This window comes from Fusarium proliferatum (assembly GCF_900067095.1).
Source record: "Fusarium proliferatum ET1 genome assembly, contig: FPRO_scaffold017, whole genome shotgun sequence".
In the NCBI taxonomy this organism is placed as follows: Eukaryota; Fungi; Ascomycota; class Sordariomycetes; order Hypocreales; family Nectriaceae; genus Fusarium; species Fusarium proliferatum.
The window spans coordinates 297,599-322,107 of record NW_022194806.1 but is presented as its reverse complement, the minus strand read 5'-3'; the positions used below and the strand labels follow the sequence as shown (position 1 = coordinate 322,107).

General features: G+C 45.9%; 3 protein-coding genes across 3 annotated transcripts; 2 read left to right on the top strand and 1 right to left on the bottom strand.

Moving 5' to 3' along the window:
- Window positions 1–5,956: 5,956 nt before the first annotated feature.
- On the bottom strand, window positions 5,957–6,101 carry FPRO_15886 (uncharacterized protein; the record flags this gene model as incomplete). The annotated part of the gene is made up of 2 exons (XM_031224805.1): window positions 5,957–6,010; window positions 6,066–6,101. 2 exons carry the CDS (start codon window positions 6,099–6,101, stop codon window positions 5,957–5,959), a joined length of 90 nt encoding a protein of 29 aa, XP_031090027.1.
- Window positions 6,102–13,432: 7,331 nt separating this feature from the next.
- FPRO_15885 (uncharacterized protein) lies at window positions 13,433–14,443 on the top strand (the record flags this gene model as incomplete). The annotated part of the gene is made up of 1 exon (XM_031224804.1): window positions 13,433–14,443. One exon carries the CDS (start codon window positions 13,433–13,435, stop codon window positions 14,441–14,443), a length of 1,011 nt encoding a protein of 336 aa, XP_031090026.1.
- Window positions 14,444–20,617: 6,174 nt separating this feature from the next.
- On the top strand, window positions 20,618–23,895 carry FPRO_15884 (uncharacterized protein; the record flags this gene model as incomplete). The annotated part of the gene is made up of 6 exons (XM_031224802.1): window positions 20,618–20,956; window positions 21,008–21,476; window positions 21,526–21,699; window positions 21,748–21,772; window positions 21,817–22,395; window positions 22,446–23,895. The coding sequence occupies 6 exons, from the start codon at window positions 20,618–20,620 to the stop codon at window positions 23,893–23,895; spliced, it is 3,036 nt and encodes a 1,011-aa protein (XP_031090025.1).
- Between the last annotated feature and the right edge of the window lie 614 nt (window positions 23,896–24,509).

Below are 24,509 nucleotides of genomic sequence, written 5' to 3'. Positions count from 1 at the left end.
TGTCAACGAATCCTATGTCAGCTCCTTCGCCAACAGTTCTTCTGGCATGGCGATGACTTCCGCAACCACCGTTGCCGCCGTGACCGCTACGACAACTTCTGGAATATCAATCTCCAAATGGAGCATGTCGTTCTACATCCGCGAACCTTGGCGATAGCCGTCTCAGATCATGCAACCAATCTCATACCCTAAAGTCGCGAAATGAATGCATTGCACAACGTGACTTACCCCAGCCTTGCTCCAACACAGCTATCCAAGCCACCAGACATTTTCGATAGTAGATGGTATAGCAAGCATGGCCTTAAGATCTGCTAACATTCGTCGAAGTGGGCAGCAAACTTGATGCTATGGAATGGCGACTCGATCGCTCTACTGCTAACGCGCAAGAGAAGAGTACTGCAAAAACATCAATTGACACTCAAATTCCAGGTAAACCCCGAACCGGCCTCGATACTCTTCAACTTACAAGTCTCCGATGAAGATGAGATGCTTGTGAGTACTACAGAATCGACTCAATAAGCGTCGGTGTGTCTAGAACCGGTGGGAGTTCACATAGCTATGATCACACCCTGCTAAGCTGAACGCCCCTGACTTGGAGACGCACTTGTCTTTGGCGACGCCGGTTATTTCATGCCTTTGGCGAAGTCCTTCTCGCTTCCAAGATTCGTGCGTGCGCTTGTAATGTCTGCTGCCAGCCGTCTGTGTTAGAATTGAGCAAATTACGATATGTGAATGGCATGCGTCGCCATCTCATGCTGTTGTACTAGTAATAGACCAGATCTCTGACGATAAGTTTCTATCTTTGGCCTTGCGAATCGTGATTCTCTGCCTCACCAAGCATCATTATGTTTCTTATCTTAGTTCGTGCGACAATGAATGGTCGGCAGCATCCAACAGCGACTGGCTCGGCTGGACTAGACCACTGTTTCTTTTGAAAAGCTTCATGATCTGCCTTGCTGTGGGTATTGCTGTTGCAACTGAGCTTACCTACAAGTCGACACCCACGTCAAACCATGCCCACTAAGTGCAAGGCTCTTCTTGCTCCCTTGCCCAAACCGTGTACTCATTTGTCGCCAATACACTTTCATCCTTCTTATTTCATCCATAGTTACGATTAATATACATGGCTCGAATCGGCTGTTTGAGCGACTAAACTGGTTCTTGTTGCGTTTTTACAGGACACAGCCACTGACTTTGGCCTGATGGAGCGCACTAACTTCAGCTCCTTGATCAAGAAGCTGGACCTGTCTCCAAGACGATGTCTCACTTTGTAACTACGAGCAAGATTGCCGATGAGCGTTCATCTTGAAGACCCGGGAGCCGCTTTATTCCTACCAGTTCTTGTCTTAACTTCGGGAGTTATCCATCAGCCAGTCAACTTGCTAATGCTATCTCGAGGATTAGAATACCTGCCAAACAAAACCTACATCTTCTAAACACCTTCCTCACTTGCTGCAAGTGACACGCTTCATTACCCTATCGAATTCGCATAACAATCCAAGCCTGCAATCACCTCTCCACCGCCGACATGACAGATGCTGCAGACATTGTCCCTCAAAGAGAAGGTACAGCAAGCGCCGCGACTTTCGATCGTGATCCTGCCTCTAGAAGGCACGTCATCAAAGTCCAAGACAACTCACACGTCGATGTTCGGCATCTGTGGATGGATAAACTCAGGATAGGAGCGCAAGAGGGGTTTTGGGACATTGATGCTCGGTAATGTTGGAGAACCTTTAGAGGATCAATAAGCTGCATCCTGCCGGGGCTGTTGCGCTGGTATTGGCTCAATAAATCCTGCGAGTTGCATGGTGGCAAGGTTCACAGTCAAACGTTCAGTCAAGCCATTCTCCTTCTCCGACAGGCCATCATCTTCGCACCCCTCCCCATGGAATACATTCCACCTGAGGGTGTTTTGTGACGCGGAAAAGCTCATAACAGCTGTCCAGCCGGATTGAGATTGATGCACGGTCCCTTGAGTGCCTTACCCTGAGAGCGCTCCTTGTTGACCAGGAAGTTTACAGTGCACCCATGCCTCAGAGTCCAAGTTCGGGCACTATAAAGTCATACAAAAGGCTCTGCTATGGACAATATTGCATGACTCGCCCAATGACTATCGATTCCATCGTATGCGGCTGTCTTCATCATCTCGCAAGCCAGCCAGATCGGGCTCCACTGCAAAAGTCGATGTTTTGGGGCAATGGAGGACACATAAAGATTACTGCAAAAGTTATGTTAGACAACATAAGGGTTCGACTCACGTCATCGACATTCAAGCGTCCGCTCAGGGTCAGAAGCGAGGACGTCCAAGTCTGTCTGCTGAATAACAGCATCCTTAAGATAGCGCTGGTAAGAGAGGAAGGCTACATCATCGCACCCACGAAAGTGACCCCATTTCTGACACGAGAGGTGCAAAGGAGCTTGGCAGGATGTTTGTGGCCCTGATCAACTCTTGTCGGAGTGTGGTTCCATCTTTCATCCGGCCGAGGCTGGTGGTCTTCACCTGGTGAATCTAAGAGACTGGCTTTCGAGCTTTGTGATACGGACGCCCATCGCAATGTAGCCGGTGATAACTTTTTGTTCACATCGCTCTATGAAGGTCTGAAAGTATGGTAAAAACGCACTGCCGAAATGCTACGGGTATTGATGTCTCCTAGGTGAGGGTATCCCTCCGACTACTCGTGACCTAGGCTTCCGGGCCGCGTTGCAAACGTTTGACGGATTCTTCCTGCAATAGATGTGGCGAACTGATCCTATGATAGTGGCGCAAGTCAGCGTATCCACAGAAACATGAACCGCCTATGTTCTGTATGTATGACACCGCCCTTCATACTTTATGGATGACACGAGAAGTACTGAACCACGCTGGATCGTTCTATTTTCACAGCTGGGCTATCGTGGCTATTTCTGGCCGTGAACATGCACTTGCAGCTTATCAACGGTAGCGGTGATGTGGGAGACGGCGCGGCATCTTTGGGTTTAAGGTTGATACTTCTCGTGCCCTCCATGAGACTGGAACATCTTGAGAACGGCTATTACGAGTTAAACTTGTCATAGTCGTCACAAAGTCTGAGCACAGTTGGCTTTCAGAATCTGAATAACTAGAGGGAGTTGAGCAAGACAACGATCTGATGTAGAAATGAGACTGAGAGAGGACGCTTTGCATCTGTGAACATCCCCCACAGCGTTTGTAGTAGTGGCGGACCTTCGACAGATTGCGCCACTTGATCTGAGAGGTCTATTGGTTGGATAATTCCTTTGTCAAAACAAAACTCGACGAATACGCCTCTCAAATTCGAGATCGTGGCATCGTTTGGCACCTTGTTTCTAGATTTGATCACTGAGTCAAATTAATACGCCGAGTGCAAGAGGCAACATGTCCAGCCCTCCAACAGGTCCACTAATGACACAACTCACGGCCCAGAACAGGGTTTGACGTTGAGACACTGGGTATCATTTTTGACTGCCAATTTGGTAATGGATTCGAGTACTTCTCTCTCCTAGTCAGACACTTCGGGGAGCTCCAATGTCACCGGCAGCCATTGGCACTGTTTCATTTCCAACAGGCGAACGCTTTCCAGCACCATGGAGCATCTTATGCCTGACTTTATTAGGAAGACTGCTGACGGGTATGTCCTGCGGTAACAAATCCGAAGCCACTTACTGGTCTTACCTTGTAACGTCCGCTGCCTAGACTCTGCTAAGTTCCTATGCGCAGTTGCACATAATAAAAAGTCTTGCCCCCATCACTGCTTCATGACTAGTGGGCGGTAAATCAAATCTATACATTTATCCACCTGCCTGTCAGTTGTCTTATGCTGTTTACAGCACACGCTCTTCTTAATACCCAACAACAAATCGGCGTCCACCTGGAGGGAGTAGATGGCTACTCCCTCAAGCACGCATTGAAGCGAGTAGTTCTGCTCAATGTTGGATAAGAGGGTAAGGTATAGTAGACACTAACACCACTGAACTAGGCGATAGACTTGCGTTTTGTACCTCCTCACGATAAATCCCAATGCTTCTATTGCCTGGTTTACTACAGGTTATAGCCACCAAGACAGACATTTAAATCGCTCACTGCGCCTGGTGAACGCTAACACCACCAGCACAGTCTCTCCGTTTGGGGTCATCTTGACTTACATGCCAGTTTCATGTGTGTGAAGCAAGAGCTGTGTATTACGAGCTTCGGTACCTTTGTTTCGCGGAATTAAACATTCTACCTATATCATCGATCACTTGAACCGGCACTATTGTCATTCACCCCACTTCTTTCAAGCTATGCAGTTGTGGAGGATCCCCGAAGATCGGAAGGCGGGATCGCGGTCCTCAACCGACCAGCAAAAAGCCAGGCCGGGAGAAACAGCAACAATCTGCCTTTGTCCAAACCTGAGAACCTCGGCGGTCGGCCCCGCATGATGCTCGCCGGGCTACGGAGCTCTGCATCGAGATCGAAATTTGAAGCGTTCCAAGCTGCTGGCTGGCAGATGACTACAAGCTGGCGTCAAAAGGTCACCTTCCCTACCTCAGCCCTATCAGGTTCGACGGTGAGGAGCAGCCAGAATGGTGCAATACATTCTGTAATGCGATAATAGGCACAAAGAGATACAGAATGTTGGCCATGACCGGTTTGAGCAACCGGAGGCCACTGCTGCCTAATGTATGGCAAGACTGCTAGGCGATTTTACGAGTGGGCTGTAGGATGAATGGGCGTAAGGAGCTAAAGAGGCGATGGTACGCTGCGTCATTTGCCTCGATCCACAGGGTCCAGACACACTGCTCCACTACGTGGCCTGTCTGTGGGTGAGAACTTTGATTGCCCTTCTCGGCTTTCGGCGATTTTGTCATTGGTTGTTCTATGAAAGGTTAAAAAGAACGATGGATGTGGACACGAGATAAGCGCAGAGATGCCTGGCACTACTGACATGTGAGAACGACGCAGCCCTCTCAACCTCCATCCATGTAAGAATCGCCCCAACCATTTCGTTCAAACAAGTTCTTCGGTTGTAAACTCAGCGGCTCGAGGATCGTAATTTATCATGAATATTCAGACGACTGAAACGACTTGGCATCTTTGTTGTGGTGATGTAGCAGCCAAGATAATACAGGCGGGTCTCCTTTCTCGTATTTGTTTAGGAGGTATGATGCTTATAAATCGCTACCTGATCTCGGTACTCTGCATAAGGAACAAGTGATGGATGCCGGACCCCAACATGGCGGCATAATTGTTGCTCGCTCCCCAGCGCCTTCGTTATAGTCCAGCATTGCCGCCCTGTCAGGCTTTGTCAAATTCGATCGTTCTGCCTTAATTGAAAGGACTCCAGATGTGCCCGGTCAAACGCGCTCGGCAAGTTCAGCGTTGTTCGCAAGAGTGGTTCGCAGGCTACTTTATTGTATTGCGGAGTTTGTTTGTACGTCGCCGCACCGTCCGAGTAAGTTGGCCACTGTAAGCTGCGATATTCGGTGGGATTATTTGGCGAAGTGTCTTGCAACCAGGCCGTGGGAGATGTTGACTACTAGGCTAGCTCTTCCAGGCTGGTAATCTAGATTTAAAACTCGCCTTAATGTAATAAATCGATGCATCTACTTGAAATGCATTCTACTGATAAAATCCTATAGGTGACCTGAATCCGTTTAGTTTAAATAGATTTAGGTCATTATTTTATTAGCGCCTCTTTTTCTGTTTTTTAACTCTAGAAGTGCAAATAGATTCAGAGCTATATCCGCCAGGATGTTAGGATAGAATAGGTTTACTTATTAAGCTTTAACTATATAATTTACTAATAAATCCATAAATTTAATATATTATATATTAGCTTTAGTATAGATATTTACCTAAATAATACATAAGCCTATTACTAAAATATATGTAATATTAAGTAAATCCTTAAAAGCTTTTGATTCTTTGTCTGTATTAAGAGTTGTCTCTTTAGAAGGGGTTGTTAAACTAGTAGATGCTTCAGTAATAGCCCCGCTTGTAGTTTGTTGCAGACTGCCTGTAGTTGATTGTATGCTATATAATTTAGTAACTCCTTTATAAGGTTATTATCTATAGAGTTAAATCTTACCTCGGAGCAGCTTGAGAGCTGAAGATTTCTGGACATAGTTGGACCAGACCTTCTGAAAACGCAGCTAGGTCATAGGGAGAACAACGCTGAGCATCGAATACACAATTTGTCAATTCAACAGCAGCCGCAGACCTATCTCGGCATATGCAACTTATGATGTTGACAGAAGATCGGCAAGTAGTGGAAGTAAGGTAACGATCAATGCATGGAATAGCACAGGCTGGAGCTTCATATGAAAGTTGAGCCTGGGCTATAGTAAGTAAAGTAGTATAAGTAATAAGGAAACGGTTCATGGTAGTAGATAGATAGAGATTAAGATAAGATGGCTTCGTCTTTAGTGTCGGCAACTTGGTATTTATAATTTAGTAATATAGTGCATAATTCAATAATTTAATATGTACTTATATAATAATCAAGTATCATACCCCTTGCATACGCCACTGTATTATTTTACTTCGTATTCTTAAGCCCAGCCTAAGCATCTCCGTCTTATTACGGAATACCAAGAACTTACTAGTAATAGTTGTAATTTCCAAGGGATAAATTAGGCCGTTACGATATCAGCGGTTACGCCACTTATATGTCACAGGTACTTGCATAATAAATGTAAGAATAAACACAACCGAGCCAGATCCATCGTGTTTCCTCACCCTCACCATTATTACTCTTATAGAACTACATTCTACTCTCGACCACAGTCTTACGGTCTATAGATATATCAAGTGTACGTTGTATCACCGTATGGGAGCAGCTCGCTGACTTCGGTATCGAAAACTAAAACTTCAGTAAAGCACGATTAGATGTCTAGGCTTATTTTGCTAGGTAGGGTATTATGAGCGTGCCGCTTGGTGCGACATTTGGTTTTCATATATATCACTAAAGAATCTATGCCAAGGTGAGCCGATTCAGAATCAGATAACTCAATGCTGTAAGGGGATGCAGGGATAACAGCTTGTGCCGCCAATCCAACTACTTACTCTTTACGCTTAGAATTGGATTCTGTCATAACTGATAGCTGATACCGGATACCTCGAGAACAGCCGTGCTTGACTGGCCTGACAATTGAGTATCTTACAATAATCTTGCATGTCTCACAACCCCGCTCCGCGCGATGCTCGGGCAGAAAGAAAGCCAAAGAACTGTTAATGCATGTATGGTGGGATATGTGATTGGTCAAGGATTGGGGATTCAGGCAATTACAACTACTTATAACTTATTATTGGGATTAGCAAGAGCGTATTAAGAATACGTTTATTTTCCCGTCCTCTTCTATTATTTGTGTATATTGCAGCCTTGTTGGCACGAGCTGTTTCCTCCTATAATCCAGAAGGAAAATAAAAGCAGCAAGGGATGCAGCCGGATCAGGCATAATGCCTAAGATCGCCACTATCTATTTATGGTATAAAGTCTTGGCCTGGACTAATGCATGTCCCAATAGATTCAGTCAGCCTCCACTCCTGAGATGTACTATGGAGTGGCATTGAGGTAAGGAGAATTTACAAGGGAAAGAAATATAGTATGCAATACATTGATAAAGTTCCAATAGTTTTTTCACTTAGCTATCCACTTTCAGCCCACCACAATCATAGAGAGCTGAAAAAGCCAAGCCACATCAGATTCCATAGTCTGCCAGGCAATGCGACTCAAGACATCATGAGATGTGCTGATGGTTGACGGATAATGATAGATTGGAGTGATTGTTGATGCATGAAAGTGCTTCTTCTTGGATAACATACAACGACTGTATAAGCCATGTTGAGTATCCACTGTCGATGCGTTGCGTTGACTCAGCCAGTCAGTTGCATTATGAGACAGGGGAGCTAAAAGGCGCGAAGTGCGGCTCCCTAGGCAGCCACTATTACGAATTGTGGCGTTATTGGCAGTTTCAATATTATGTGGCCTAATGACATCCTTTGCGTCATTTAGTAACTAATAAACTAAATCTATTTCTATTAAATAGGCAGTTTTTCAGCTTACTTCGCCTCAGTCTGCCTTCCTTTATATGCGGTTCGAACAGTAGTAGTATGCCTAGCTCATTCCTCCTTCTCGACTCCGTTGATCAACTGACCAAGCCCCCGCCCCCTCTTTTTCTTTTCTTTTCCTCATACCTGCTGCCTTATCCAAAGACATACAGTGGAGTTTACCTACATCTCCGTCTTTTGACGGAAGCATGGCACCAAGCTGACAAGAGTCCAGCCAGCCACAACTGAACGAGCCTCAAAATCTTCTCTAAAACCAGTCATGGAAGAGAGTGCTACGCATTAGGTCTGAGATGTGATCGGCTCTCAAAAGCTCAGGGCTCCAATTCTCATTCGGCTCTAGCTCTCTTGAGTTCATCGTGCAGTCTGATAATAGGGCTGCATCAGATATCAAGCCTAATGGTTATGTGCACTGAGACAGGTCGTTCTCGATGCGCCTGTATGTATCTAGAGGCGTGCATGCATCGCAGGACGAGGGGCGACTATATTGCTGCCCTCAAGAGACAATTAACTTGTAATGAAACAAAACTATTTTGATTGTTTGCCTAATGACTAAGGCTGGTAAAACCTTTTATTTTGTACCAGTTTCGGCTGTTGTTATCATTCGCAACTAAAAACTAAGGTATTGCCTAGAATCTTGGTTGGCTTTTTCTGCTGTAGGCAATTCGCTAAGGAACGAGGTCTGGCTGCGAGAAGAGCTGACAGGCGCTGGCTCGCGATTGACCAACAGCCTTGACTTTACTCTCCAGTCTTGGCCACACGCGTTGCATTTATTAATTGGGAATCTCCATATCTAATAGACGGCTCTTGCCAATACTCGACACACACATCCCTAACCGCTTCGAGTGCCTACGAGCAGATTGCGATCATGGCTCAGTTAACTTACGTATTATCGCGTACTGAGGACCTGTTAAGACACTGCCATCCCCCAGACGAACGTCAAGGATAAAGCGCAGGCAGTATTTATGTAAGTCAGTCTATCTAGGCACCTCTATTAGATGGCGTTATTAGAAGCGCTATCGCCGCTTTCTTTCACCCCTGTACATTGTTTGCTAATCTTTATAGGGTCATGCCGCCCAATCCACATCGCCGATACTGCCCTGTCTACTTTCACGAACTTCGTCCACAAAGCAATCATAGGCATCTATAAATATTCCCAACGATACGACACGACCAAAAACGTATAATAGCCGCCAGATCCGCGCAAACCGCAAGAGACCAAAGAAATAGCCACATGTAGCGCTCTTTATGATTCGATCAGCTAAGACCGCGCCGCTGAAATATATGATGAATGTCGAGTCCTATATCCTTGCCCTACGTTATAAGAGTTCCGCGCTCTTTTCCCCCCCACCTCTGGAACCGCTACAAGTCGGGTCGCTAGCAGGAACAACATAAAAGAGTCAGACCTGTTGACTGAGTACAGCTGAGCTCACGCCGAGACCCAAGCTTCTCTCATTTGGTCCAGACCTCCCCATCGCACCGATGCCTTCCTACTTGATCGTCAAAGTGGAAGATTGCCCGGCCCAAAACTGGTGTCGAAGTATGCCCAGCCCCAACGCATCTTTTCAAGCCGTTCCCATGGACCGAGCCCGCTGTCAAGTCTCGACTTTGCAGGTCGTCGTCGAGTTACTCGTCAGAAAGGTTCAAACCTGAGGTCTGTTGCTGCTACTTGACCTAGATCGCCAGGTCTCTCCCTAGCAATGGTTCGCTCCCGTTCGAGGCGCTACAAAGCTGCATGGCTTTCCCCCCTGCTCCGCCATTCTTTCCTCATCGCCAATTATGCCTGCTTAAAGGCTCACACAAGAAGCTCATCTATAGCCGCCGACTCTCTCGATACTACATCATACCTCAACGCCCAATGTGGCCCATCTAACTGAGAGCTCTGCCAGCACGGCCTGGGATATTATCACTCACCTGGCGCCAGGACTATTGCCCTATTCCTTGATTCCTCCATTGCTTTATCGCCCTCAAGCTGCCCCTTTTCCGGTTTCGATATTTAAGGCTGGCCCACAATCTGCCTCTTCAGCTTTACCCATAGGGTCAGCAGATATCTTGTTCCAAGGATGTGGTACCCGACAAGCAATATTATCAGTTACCCAAGCAGGGGGAAATAGTATCAGATCCTAAACAAAAGCGGCCGGGTCAAGGAGCTAAGAACGATGAGAGGGAGACAGAGACTGGACCTTAGAGTACCTATATAAAGAAACGGATGCCAATTTGGCTCCTACAAAAGAGCAAGTTTACTATAACAAGAAGGATATATATAACGGCATAGCTCTTACATTTTAACTAAACTTATAGCAGTATTAGTTAGTATTTATTATACTCTAGTATATCTTAAGTCTATCAGTATCTTAAATAACTGTTATATCTAAACCTTTTATCACTACTCTAGGCCTGACCAATATGCAAATAAGTAAAATTCGAACTATAAAGTCATTTTCCTTTACCTCAAGAGCCTCAGTCCTGTCAGTTTCGACGACGAGGATTAGCCAGCATAGGCTACTTCTGTCTATCACATGTCAAGTGTTAGTGTAGTAATTGTACGAGCAGGCTGTGGCGTGGGCATCGGGAGCTAAAGAGGCGATCAGAAACAGGCAAGCCGCGTCATTTGTATCGATATACGAGGTCAAAACGGAAATATCTGCTCCATCACGTGGCCTGCCTACCTGTCTGTGGGGTGAGACGGCGATTGCCCTCCTGGGCTGTCGGTTACTTTGTCATTGGCTTTTCTAGACTACAAAAGGCTTAAAAGAGGATATGGATATGAGAAAAACCTAGAGATACCTGGCGCTACTAATATGTGAGGAGTACCGCAGCTCTGCCTTCCTCCACTTATGTCAGAGTCTTCCCTGCCGTTTCATTTCAATGAGATCTTTAGATGCAAATTCATCGGCCTTGGGCACGCAAAGTATGATGATCAGATGACACCTGGCGTACGACTTGGCATCGAGAAGCTGCCAAGATGATGCAGGCGGGGTCTTCACCCTTATGTTTGCCCGGGGAATAGATGTTCATAAATCGCTAGTCTAATCTCCTTAATCTGCGTAGGCAAATAATGTTTTCGGACCGCACCAATGCAGTAGTATCCTTTCGGTTCTCCAATCTTGAAGACTGTTTCCATCTTCTTCGCTTCGGTTTCCCAATTCTTCTGGTCGCCTTGAAAGATACAAAGTGAGTCAATCCAGAGGTATCACTTACCAATCTCTTGAGTGACACTATTTGCATCTTGAAATGTCGCCGGCAATTGTTCAATAGGGAATCTACTCGACCGCTTCATCTCATTGCTGCACGTAGTGCACCATCCGGGTATCTGGTCTTTCGGTGGCTCGCCCCAGGAATGGGACAGAGCAACGTGGAGTGCCCCTTGTCCCCCATTATGTGTCAATATCTTTTTGATGGGATGAGGCACACGGTGTCGGGGCCATTCCTGCTTTCTCCCACATCAATGACCCGGGTCGGCAAAGCAACATTGGACCAGGGACAACATCCATGCATAGGACCGCATTTGCCTTGGTCACAAAGTCGAAGCCACCTGTTAATGAGCTTGAAGTGATTCGGGTTACCTGATTGCAGCAATACGGGGAGTCCTGGCTGGATTTTCAACTTTAGGGAGTCGTCTTGGATTCCTTCATCAGCTGACTATTCCAATATCTTCAACAATCGGAGCAGTTCTGTACACCCGGCACAGCATTAATTCTTATGTAGCTTCGGGCTTCAAGAGGTGGCGCGTTGGTCTCCTTAATCTTGCGCTTAAGAACTTGACAGAGAGCACAGCCATCCTGTGCGTCTCTTTATTTTATTAATACAATAAAAATTACTCTCTATATTATTAGTAACTAAAACGCTAGAAACGTTTATCGCCATCGAGGGATCTCTCGTAATATCTCTACAAAACAGCATCTATAGTCTGAGATAATACATAAACCCCACACAGATTCTCAAATAAGTAGCCTCGCACAGTTGTTAAGAGGGTAACACAGCATATAGTTATTGCAAGATTCACCATGCGCTCCTAGCTGGCGTGGCAGCCTTACATACTCTAAACTGTAGTTAAGCAGGGAAAAGCATACACTGGATATATAAGGTGAACATTTAAGCTTTGGCGATGAGGCCTAGAGAGCTATTGACTGTCAGTAAGTAATGTACTTCAGAGATATGCTGAAACCTGCCTGTTGTACCCCACGTCAAGTACAAACTGGGATCAGGGTCAAGGCTAGCCGACAATGCGAGTGAGTGGAGGGCGCTGGCACGTCGTCATTCCTCCGGCTTTTTCTCAATAGAAGGTTAGTTATGCTGATCCATCGCCTTCGAATAAGAGAAAATAGTACCGTTGACGTTGAGGGCACGCAACCTGCGTCAGCAGTTGAGAGAGAAGCTATGCGTCAATCGAACATCTATTGATCGATTCAGTTATGAAACCCCACTCATGTGCATTATCTTTTCCCACTATGGAACCGCCGCGGGCGGCAGGCACGACAGGGGCCCAGCTGCCGTCCGTGGGGCCCACAGAATTCACGGCACCATATCTTGCGCAGTGGAGAGTACATGCGACAACTTCGCACTAGCAATGGAAACAACGCATGGAAATGTCTCTGGGGCGACCGTGATGCGGGCTCAATGACGCATGCTGCGCTCTGAAGTTGCGCCCCAGTAAGATAGGGCGTCGCCACGCTCCTTCAGTTCTGTTCAACGAGACATAATGTGGTTTTTATTGTGATTTTTATGTTTAATTAAAACATCTATGAAGTGGTTTATTTATTGAGAGTTGATACTTGGATAAGCGGAAAATAGAACCTATTCTGCCTAATAGGGAAAAGGCTAATGTGTTATTTTTGCTGAGATGTCAAGATCTATCTCCCCAAGTGGCGAGAAGTTGAGGGCCTCAAATGAATCAACTACGCTCACCCAAGATTGCACTATTTCCCGTGCCGTAGTCAGATGTTTCAGATTGCGTCAGACCAAAGTGAGTGTGCCCTGTATTTCGTGAGTGGGGTGGGGTCTGCAGGAGCACTTTGGGCAGGTGTGCTACAGGCCAGGCTTCACTTTGACCTCCTTCAGTCAACCTGTTGGAATCCTCTGCTTTGTCACTTAGCAATCACATTCTCAAGGATCAACATGTCGAGCCACTCGCCCTTTACGTCATAACTTTCCATATGAACTTTCATCTACATCATTTTTCTATATGGTAAGTTTATGTCATATAAACAGTGTATATATATTGGCAAATGCCAGCAAGCATCTACGGGTTAGAATTTAAATATTAAAAATAGATCGTCTGTCTACCTAAAGAGATAATTTTGGCCAATCTTTTTAGATATTAAGCACAAGGCTCTCTAATCGCCAAATCTAGCTGTTCCACGAATCTTGTGTTACTACACCAAAACCATGTTCTCTTCTCAACAAGAAACTCTTACTATTCCGCCACAAATCAAATGGAGCACCCTACGACAAGGGCAATATGTGAAAGACAGAATCATCCAACGCCAAGAGATTAGCCTCCATCTGTGGCCGCTACTTCAGCTGGTTGTATATCATGCCTATTCTATCTGGCTATTTACATTCAACGATCTCAAGACCATTATCGGTCCTAGTATTCTATTTGCCCTGGGTACCTCTCCAGCGCTATCGAAATTTGGCATGCAAGACGCTGCTCTGGCCGACCTTATCCCCCGAGCGCCTTTGGCTCTCTTGTGGCTGTGGATCAACTTGTTGCCCTTTACTATCGATAATCAGAGACACCCGGGCTCGATTGCTGAAGATCAAATCAACAAGCCATGGAGAACTATGCCTTCCAAGCGAATGACGCCTCATCAAGCTCGGAACCTTGTGGTCGTTCTTTATGCTCTGGCCATCATCACCAGCTATTACATTGGTGGACTTGAACCGTGCTTGTCCTTAGTAGTGCTGGGAGTCTGGTATAATGATTTCCAGGGGGCTGAGGGTCTTTTATCTCGCCATCTTCTCAATTCCTTTGGATATAGATGCTTCAACACTGGCGCTCTTCAAGTCGTACTTGGTAGCCGTGGTATCCATTCACCCAGTACGTCGCTACTAGCCTGGGAGGCCATTGTTTCTGGCATTGTCTTCACCACCATTCACGCAATGGACATGCATGATCAGGAGGGTGACGCCTCACGCAACCGCAAGACCGTACCGCTGGTTGTTGGTGACAATTTGGGACGCTTCTCGATTGCTTTCTTTATGACCATCTGGTCGATTGTCTGCCCAGCTTACGTTGGCGCGCCACCTATTAGCTCTGCGATAATATGGGGACTAGGTGGACTTGTTTCTGCACGATATCTTGTTTTTCGAACAGTTGCTCAAGATAAAAAAACCTCTAAGCTGTGGAACTTGTTTATGGTTGGGATCTACTTATTGCCATTGTGCGGTGGCTAACAATATAGAGGAACTAATTAGGTTCTGCTATCGATGCCTCCACACGCTGCGTAAGCGCACGGATGACCTCATCAAGGGAGGTGCCTTTAGGAGCACTGTAAAATGAAATAGGGTTCTTGGTTGACTGGGAATTGCTAGCGGGCAAGGTTCTATTTTTGAGACATACTCGCGAGAGGCTGATCAACAATCTTCACAGTCAACAGACCGTTAATTCGCTAAAGGCTGTTTGCCAGTCATGTTACGTCTCGACTACTGAAAAGACAAGAGAGGTTGGTGCCTTCGTTTCTAGGTATAGAATCTAAGTAAAGAGATCATTATTATTCTCAATTTTACTCCTGGGCTGCGAAGTTTGTTCTGGCACGTCATCTCAGGTGCAAGATCCAGTTAATTACGTGCAGTGAACATAAGGATGAGAGTCTAATCTTTAAGAGACCTTGAATTTGCCAACACAAAATCTCCCTAATCGTGGGGGTTAAGAAAAGCGCTGGTTCGCGATTGACCAAAAGCTGTTGACTTTGCCTTCCTATCTTAACCAATATATATTTTATCTATTAATTAAGAATTTCTAGGTCTAACAACTCTATTATGTTAATGAATTAATAACTTGGAGCCTTAATTACTTGAAATACAAATAAGCAGGTTGGCAATTATAGCTTAATAGAATTAAATATCTAGGCCAACTTGACTTCGTCTACTCTACATTGGCCCCAGTAGTCTTACCGACAGAAACACTTACCCAGCATGGTCTTGAGCAGCCTGAAGTCATATACTCAAATTGGAGTTGATTTCCACTTGTAAAGACCGTCTGTCGTCAGCATTGCTATGATCTCTATCGATCCCATAAACGGTCTTCTCAGGGTTTGATCAGACTGTAACTGACTTGATCTTCACAAGGGCTTGGACATATCCAGATATCTTGATTTCCGCGATCAGGCATCTGATACCCAGAATCCAAGAGCCTTCTGAAAACATGATCCTGGATCTCACAAGTCTGCATTTCGGAGTATCTATATAATTTTCTCACGGCTCTGGCAGTAGAAATTGTTAAATAAACTGAGGCAAAGCATTCCCTATTTACAACCTGTGCTCTGCTGATCGATAATTTTATTGTCACAGCTCCCTAGCTCCCTAATACATCTACAAGCTTTCTTCCGTGCCCTTGCCATTTGAGGTAGTAACTGGCTTTAAAAAAAACAGTCCTTATGGCCAGTTGCATATCGAAGAATTTCTCCCCAGATCCCGTGAATCGGATTTCCAAATATCGAATGAAAAAGGCAAGCTTATAAGCTAGTTCCTAAAATCTGCATCTTCACTTTAATAGGATACTTTAAGACATCAGTCTTTGTTCATCTGTAGTCAGCCCCAGAGGTCGAAAATCCACATTACGGAGTTTATTATTAGCCATACAAAGAGACAGATACCAATTCGGCTCCAACATAAGAGCAAGTTCGCTATAATAAAAAGAATATATATATTAACACAGCTTTTACATTCCGACCAAACTTACAATAAAACCTACCAGCATTAACGGTACTCTAGCATATCTAAGTCTATCAGTATTTTAGATAACTGTTACATCCAAACCTTACACCACTACTCTAGGTTTGACCAATATACTTCTTCTCTTCCAGCATATCATCTTTAGGCATAACTCGCGCAAAGCACGTGCCGATCTCCAATTCGAATACTACATCTCATGCTCCACGCTTGGTCTCGGACTCCAGCCTGATCGGCAGTTCATAGAACTGTAGTCCCGTGCTAATATTAACGCCTCGCCTGCTCTGCAACTCTGCGCTCTAGTAATTTGTCCAAGATCAGCTAGCACGGGGCGCCGCAGCTAAGTGCCATTGTTGGCTCGCAGCTGTCCAGAAGTTCTTTCGGTATCTGGATACACCATGTGATGAAAGAGCACCACAGGAACAATCGCAATCAAAGCCAAGCCTGTAGACCGGCCTTCTATGACTGCCTTTCACGTACTGCTCCAGATATTTTTACAACACCACCTCGTACTACTCCTCCTTATTTCCCACTGCATTTCCCTCCAAGCACGCCGTCCATCCCCCAAGGCAATCATCCTTGACCAGCTTCCCCCACCAAGAGAAACTGCCCCGGCTTCTTCATTCATACGTCACGAATTCTCAGTCTTGATAGCCTTGGGGTACAATCTGTGATGATCGAGGGCCTACTCCAAACCAGCTGCAAAGCTCGGTGGGATTGCAACGTTCAGCCGTCTGCCACTGGCGGGTCAATCACTCTAAGCCATCATAAGCCGGGAATACTTCAGCTAGGATAGCGGTTTGCTTTGCATGAGAAAGCCCATCCCAAATATACTAGTATCAAAGGCGAATGGGACACATTGACTTGTGCAGAGACAAATCATGCAAGTGTAGCGGCAGATACTTCAGAGTATAAATATATCCACTCGTTACCATATTATGCCTGGCATTGGATACACTTTCTTTACCCAGGAATTGCTGGCTGCGGAAAACGCGTCCTCGGCACTCAGGCCGAGCTGTTCTAAGAAGCCTCGAATTTTCCTCGGGGGTGTTCCTCTCCCTACATTCTATGTCGAAAAATGTCTCTTACTACAAGACTGATCCTCGGTCCCTACAAGGTATCATCTATATCAAGCAGGCGGCATCAGTACACCGTCTAAATCCCGCACAAACTCAACAGGCAAATATACGTTTTAAAAATCCCAGAGCGTTCACCATCCCAGTACTTCTTAATATCCGCGCGGGACTGTTTCAGGTTGATTCTATCGGCCTCGCCCAGCGCCAGGCCCAAGTTTACGATCCGTCTGCGCTGTGACTTGACCTTATTCGTGTAACAACAGCACGGCAGAAATGAGCGCCACGGTTATGCAAATGGTCTTGAAAGTAGAATAGCTGGTCTGTATGACTAAGAAGTCAGGTCGAGTAACAAAGAAGATTGCAGCGGGACTTGCGCCTGTGGCTTAAAGTGCTTACCGGGGATGAACTCTGCACGGCGAGATGGAAGATTACAGGTATACTGACATCACGAGGACCATTTCCAGAACCGAGAAGGAATGTTAGGGGCAATACGACCCCCAAATACGGCCTGGAGATACAGTTGTCAGTTATAACGTCAAATAGAATACCGCAGTGCACGGAGTGTTCACGTGTATCAGCTTTTGACTGGCGAGCTGGCAAGTGCTGTGTCGGAACGGAGAATATGATCGAGGTCACAAAGTGCCATGAACAAACTCTTCGCGACATGCCACCGTAGAGGATCTTGATTCCTCAGTCTAATCTCGGATCTGATCCCAGGTTTCACACGTCATCAGGAGTTGCTATATACAGAGCCACATGAAGAGCAAGACGACTTGTTGTAGCAGAGGCGGTTACTAAGAAAGGGTGCAGGATATCAGGCAAGCAAACACATCTATCGTCTTGTAGCTAGTAGTGCCAAACGCCTGGCCCTTCACCTTGGGACCTCGTGCAGGCAGTGAATGTCCCAAGAGGCGTAGATTGTTTCGGGGGAAGGGCTTCTATCGCTAGATCAAGTCAACTCCATGCACCTTTGTTCGTCTCCAGAGGCCATCACCGTCGGAAAGGTCTAAATAAAGTCGAACTAGAGAATAGGTCGCTAGGAACTGTCATCGGGCTGAAATCGGCCACTTGCTTTGTTTCCTCCATACTCAGAGATGGGCATCGTTGCCTAACTTCCAGCGAGCGATCTGCTTATCTTCTGTATTGAGATCTAGATTCCTTGGCTACATTCTGATACGATCGCCAAATTCTAGGTCAGTCTACCCTACACATGTAGACAGCAAACATGTTTCCGGACTTTCTTGGATCTTCTTGGCTACTGCAATCACGGGTTTCTTGGCCCCATGCCTGACAAACCGTCCATATAACATTACACAAGCTTCGCAACTATTTTACTAGACACCTACTTTTCTGGTACATACGCGGCATCCGACGCTTTGGATTGGATTGATAGCATCTGGATTTTCTTAGGCATGAAGCGAGCTAAGCAGATTATCTCGAACTCGACATTTGCCGATTTGATGCACTTGTCGAGGGTCTATAGAGTTCTGAAGGAAATGGGGTAAGAATCTGTAGGCTGGCCAAGAGCCGAGTTGTGACAGAGGCGCCTACTGCAGACGCCGGTATAGTTGGCTAGAGATATAGCGGATACATTGAGAACTTTTGGTCAGATGCGATATTGTAGACGCAGATGATAGTGGCGTCCAAGATTATGGCGCTGTACCTGACGCCGGTAGACTGAGGATAATGGTAGTGACACTGTGTAGACTTGAGCAAGTAGTTGGCGAAGAATATCATGGGAGGGAGTAGTCACTTGAGAGGCGGATGTTCTTGCTGAGTGAGAGAGTTCCATTGCGGCAGAGGGCCCGTTTGCTATTATTCTCACCTTACCAAGCAAACACCGGCCATTTCGGGAGCACTAAGCACGACATGAATGCTTTGGATTTGATTCATTGAGGCAAGATGCCTCGCCGAGCACCAACACCTTTTGCCAAAGATAAGAGAGGGCCTCACATAGCCTCTATTGCCAAAAGCAAACTCGGCGCTAGAAGATAAATTGTCCGTAATAGCCAGGTAGGCCATTCAACTTATCTCGCAAATAGTACGTATCCTATGCTTTGCATGTTTGTCGGGGTACGAGCCTTGCAAAGATTTTCGCATCGACTTGATATCTCTGCAAAGTCCTTGACCGTTGGAGTTACGTCCAACTCGCTTACACTGAGTTGCCCAAGCCACGAGCGCTCTCCGGCAGCCACTGCAGCATTTTGTCCGAGCAGCGCGACAGGCCCTGCCCTCTTGGGAGCACATTTAATCAAGTTCTATAAACAATAGTAGCCATAGTAACTTGTTGGAAATTCTTTTCCATTTTTTCGTTTCTCATTTGTGATACAACATTCATCTGAGAATAAAAATGTCGTGACATCTCACCTCAGTCAATCTCCACCGAATCTGTCCGTTGTACTCAATGGCCATGATTTCCTGACCTCTCAACCCGACCATAAGAACCTTCCCTCATCTCTGCTACATTGTTAGGCGCTCAATCCTACCTTTGGCCAGGTCGCTGGTTCGGAAGAACAAGAGTGAACTTTTCCCTAGCATGTAGGGTAGGTTACGTGGTGCCATTTTAATTTCATATAGTGCTTTTTCCCTTCCAACTTGATCACACAATTGATGTGTGCATCACTTCTCTATTGAAGACTGGCGCGAGAAGGCTGAATTTGTGAGTGATATTTTAGTTTTTATCGTTAGTTAAGGTGTTGGAGTTGGAGTTGAGCCTCTTTTCGCTAGGCTCGTCCAGAAGTGCAGCGAGAGGAGAGCTAAACAATTCATAATCTCACTGCATAACTTTCGCTTTGCTGTTGTGCAATGCTGCATATCTCCACTACGGACCCCTGCAGACGGCTGAACCCGTTGGACCCAGATTCACCCCGCTTCGCTTCCCATTCCAGATCAGGCTAGGTTAGAGCATGACACCCTGTATCTGCACTGCTCCTCTGGCAAATTTCATTGCTCCTGCGACACTGGAAGTTACCTACCTACACTTCAATTGCTCCAACGATTAACTTAAGTTATTGCTCCAGCGAAAAACCACCACCTAACTCAGATACTGGACATTCGCCATATGGCAACACGTCAGTTATAGATATCGGCGATAGATCTTATGCTACTCTTTCTCTACCATCACTCAAACACAACCTGAGATTCAAATTGGACTCTTATCTATCATCTGATCATGAATGTTCTCGTCTGCTCAATCCAAAGTCATCTTGGTCTCCTTTCGTCAGGCTGATATTTTCGCTGACGTCGGTGCTCTCAGCGTATCTCGAGCATTTTGTTTACTTCCTACAGAATGACCAACAACCAAATCTTACCGGTGATTGAAATTACTCCAAATTATCTATATACTAATTGTTAGTTGCCATCTTTCTATCTCTTTATCTGGTGCTCACTTTGATGTTATGGTGCGTTTGGTGACATCGGGTCATTCAGCTGTCCTCAACAAAAATGCTCTTACCTGCAGGCCTCCCTTCGGAATAATTTCTTCCGACCCTCCATCAGCAGCTTCAGCCCTCACATTCTCCGCAATGCAGATGAAAAGCAAGTCTGACAGTCTTTCAACCCCTCTTACTCATCCCAAACTGTCCTCAACCATAGAGACACGATGGACCTCACACTATCCTCACAAGCGGCTACGTCCTCCATACCTAAAAGAGGGGATCAGATCCTGCAAAATGCCATCGATTCATTCCGGACCGTTCTTACGCCTGAGCAGCTTGCCGAGTTCGACTGTATCCGATCTGTACCGGAAACAGATGCGGTTCTTGTGTTCACGGCGGAGTTAGACCTTCGACGACAAAACAAGAAGGGCAAAAGTATCGCCAGCCGTCTATTTCCACTACTTCAAGCAGTGCACAGTTTTACGGCTATTATAGATACCTTTGTCTCATCGAACCCTACTATTGCAGCTCTTGTTTGGGGAAGTGTGAAGATGACCATGACGGTAAGTATGCGACTGAACACCTGCAATACCATCATAATTAATCATCACCAGATCATGCTCAACGCTGCATCTTATTATGAAGCCTTCGTTGAGTTATGTATGGAACTCGGCAAGATTTGTCCTAGGTTCGAGCAATATCAGGCTCTTTTCCCCGCTTCAGAACGCCTACAGGATGCCTTGTGCACTTTCAACGCCTCCATCATCCAGTGCTGTCGACACGTCATTGCAATACCGAAAAGCTCGCGTGGGTGGACTTCGCCACTCAATCCACTTAACCCCTCGTTCTGGCAGTCATTTCAGCAGGCCTTCGAGTCTGATTTACAGAAGCTCCGCGATGACAGTAAGAATGTCAACAAAGAGATTAGACTTGCAGCAGATCAGTCTCAGCATCGGAATAATGAGCTCCAAAGGATAGAGAATGAACAAGCCGACCAGTCCAGGCGGTCGCTAAGTCGCTTCATGTCCCGCACGCGCCATGATTTTGACAGGCTGCAGATTATCAGAAGCCAGGAATCAGAAAGTGAGTATCCATCTTGAAAAGAGAAACTTACTTACTCAACACATAAAAGGAGAAAGCAATCAAAAGCTTCTGGACTCCTTGTCTACTTATGATTACATCAAACCTCTGAAACAAGCCCGTCAGAAGCGATACCCCAAATCAGCAGAATGGATCTTCGATACAGGCGAGTTTAAACGCTGGGTCAATGGGACTACCCCAGGTTTACTCTGGTGTTCTGGGAAAAGTAAGTCTTACTTGTTCCTATTGGTCTAGTCTCTCTAACATTCCGTAGTGGGATCGGGAAAGTCAATCATCTCGTAAGTATGTACACGCGAACTTGAGTTGCCACTAACGACCGTAGTGCGAGTGTAATCGACTACCTTTTGACTCACCGACCTAGCGCTCAAAGCCGTGTAACATTCTTTTTCTCACGATTTGACGACTCAGAGTCTATGAGAGCTGAAACTATTCTACGAGCTCTAGCTAGGCAGTTGATCACCATCCAGGATGTTTCAGGTGATACTAAGCAGGCTTTGGAGACCATACAAAAATCCCAGGAAGATGTCTCATCGGAACTTTCTCGGCTCTTGACCCGTCTGCTATCAAGAAAAGGTCCACCGTCATGGGTTGTACTGGATGGTCTAGATGAGTGTCAAAAAGAAGAACGCCAAATAGCCATCGAGATGTTGACATCAATGCTTGATAATGGCGCTAACGCCAGGTTGTTTACCACCAGCCGGGATCATGCGACTTCTATCTTTAAGGGAGTCTCTGCCAACCTAGAGGAAGTTTCTATGAATTGCTCTCTTGCCCGAGATGGCATGGCCCAACTAGTTGATCAAGCTGTGCAAAAGTGTGTTGATACTGAAGAGCTACTAGTCACCGATCAGACACTCATAACCGAGATTAAGAACACTCTCACACAGCACGCTGACGGCATGTATGTTTCCAAGATCTCGCTAATACTGGCAGGAACTGATCTAGTTCTAGGATTCTCTGGGTAACTCTGATCCTTAGACACCTCTGCAGCCAGCCAAGCAACGAAAGGATCCGCGAAGGAATCGCTTTAAAAAATATACCAAGAAACCTAACGGATATCTTTAACCGGATTCTAGATCGAATAATCTCTGACGAGAAAGATAGCATCGTTCAAGCACTTCTTCCGTGGATAGTGGCAGCGAAGCAGCCTCTGTCGCTGTCCCAACTCGAGGAATGCTGTCTGATAAGTCCACTTCAAGAGTACACTATTCGAAATCGATATGTGAATGGAATTCATTTTATCGACACTTGGTTCCAAGGTCTCGTTGAAATTGACTATGAGACCAAGACAGTTCACGCTATCCATGCCTGCGTTCAGCAATTCTTTCTCACCGCATCAGATAACCCGGTCTTTTCGAAGTTCCATGTTCGCATCCAAGATGCCAACCGCCACATCGGAGAAATTTGCGTCACATACTTGAACTTCAGTGATTTCAATTCAACTTTAGCCCGAGTCCGAGCATCTCTGCCACCAATAGCCCCTGATCAGATCTGCCAGAAGGCCCTCAGCAATGAGTGGAGCTGGCCTAGGCTCCTGAGACTTTCTCAGAAAATCCACGGTCACAAGCGACCAGCTGCTGATATTGATGCAACTATTGCTTCGTATACAAGAGCTTCCGATGCAACTGTTCAAGAAACCATACTTCTTGATCATCCATTTCTTGCATATGCTTCGGCCTATTGGCTCTCACACTCGGTCAACTTTGACCAGGGGCAATGTCAAACATGGAGTCTATGGAAGAATATGCTGATGTGTGGGCATGAACTAAGTTCATCGCCAGTGTATGAAGAACACCATCGGACTATCGATGAAGCCCTTGTTCTTTGGGCTATTCAAAACAGACACTTTGCACTTTTACATGTTGTCGCTATGTCAACGGAGCTGTTTGAACAATATCACCCAACCCTGGTCAAGTATATTCTGAACGAAACTGATGCTACCCTTCTGCATCGCATGTTGAATGTGAAAGGATGGCTGGTACTTAAACCACTAGGCGCCTTGGCGGCGTGTGATGGCCGTCTTGACATCATCAAGAAGCTATTTGAAGCAGGCCTGAACACTACGGAAGACTCCGAAAAGCCATTGATTCCTCATTATCTTAGATGTGCTGTTGAGCAAGGCCACATCGAAGTTATAGAATATCTTTTGCAGCAAGGTGTGGACCCTAACTTCATGCCCGGTTCATATCGGAGTGTGTTGGAAATAGCAGCAGAATTGGGTGGCTTGAAAGGCATCCAGGCTTGCAGGTTGCTTATCGACGCTGGGGCTAACGTGGGAAATACTAACGCCCTGCTGAGGCCTTGTGCTCGTGGCGACAGAGAAATCATAAAGCTCCTCCTTGACGCGGGTGTTGATGTCAACGCCTCATTCGCTGTGCCACACTGGACAGTAAGCATTTAGATCAATTATCCATTACTCTCACGGTGCGCTAACGTCGACACACAGAACGACGGTGTCTTTATGCACCAACAGACCGCCCTACTGGAGGCTTTCTCCGTTTTAAGACCAGACGTTGATATTATTGAGCTTCTAATTAGAGCTGGAGCGAAAGCAAATACAGAAGGTTCGAAGGACGATGGCTACAGACTATTGCGAGAAGCGATCAGAAGTCGCAATTGCGAGTTAGTAGAAATACTAATACGGGAAGGCGTTAATCCTTCGGGGCCTGGATTTGATACTGATCAGAGTCCCTTGGCGTTAGCAGCAAATGAAGGCTTGTTTGAAATTATGCACTACATGCTGGATAACGGTGCTCAAGTTGACGATTTCAACCACATAGCTGCAAGAATACCGTCTGATCTCAGAAAGGGAAGGGACTATAAAGAATTATTAACTAAATTAAAACAAGCAGACCAACAATGCGTAGGTTTGCTTCATCCTATCTCTATGCGATAACTTAAGCTAGTGTGTTAAAAGAGACCTTTTATTTTATTTCTAATCACTTTATATATAAACCATTGCCTACCCTTGCGTATATCTTGGTACCTTAGAGTAAGCAAACTGGTATACATAAT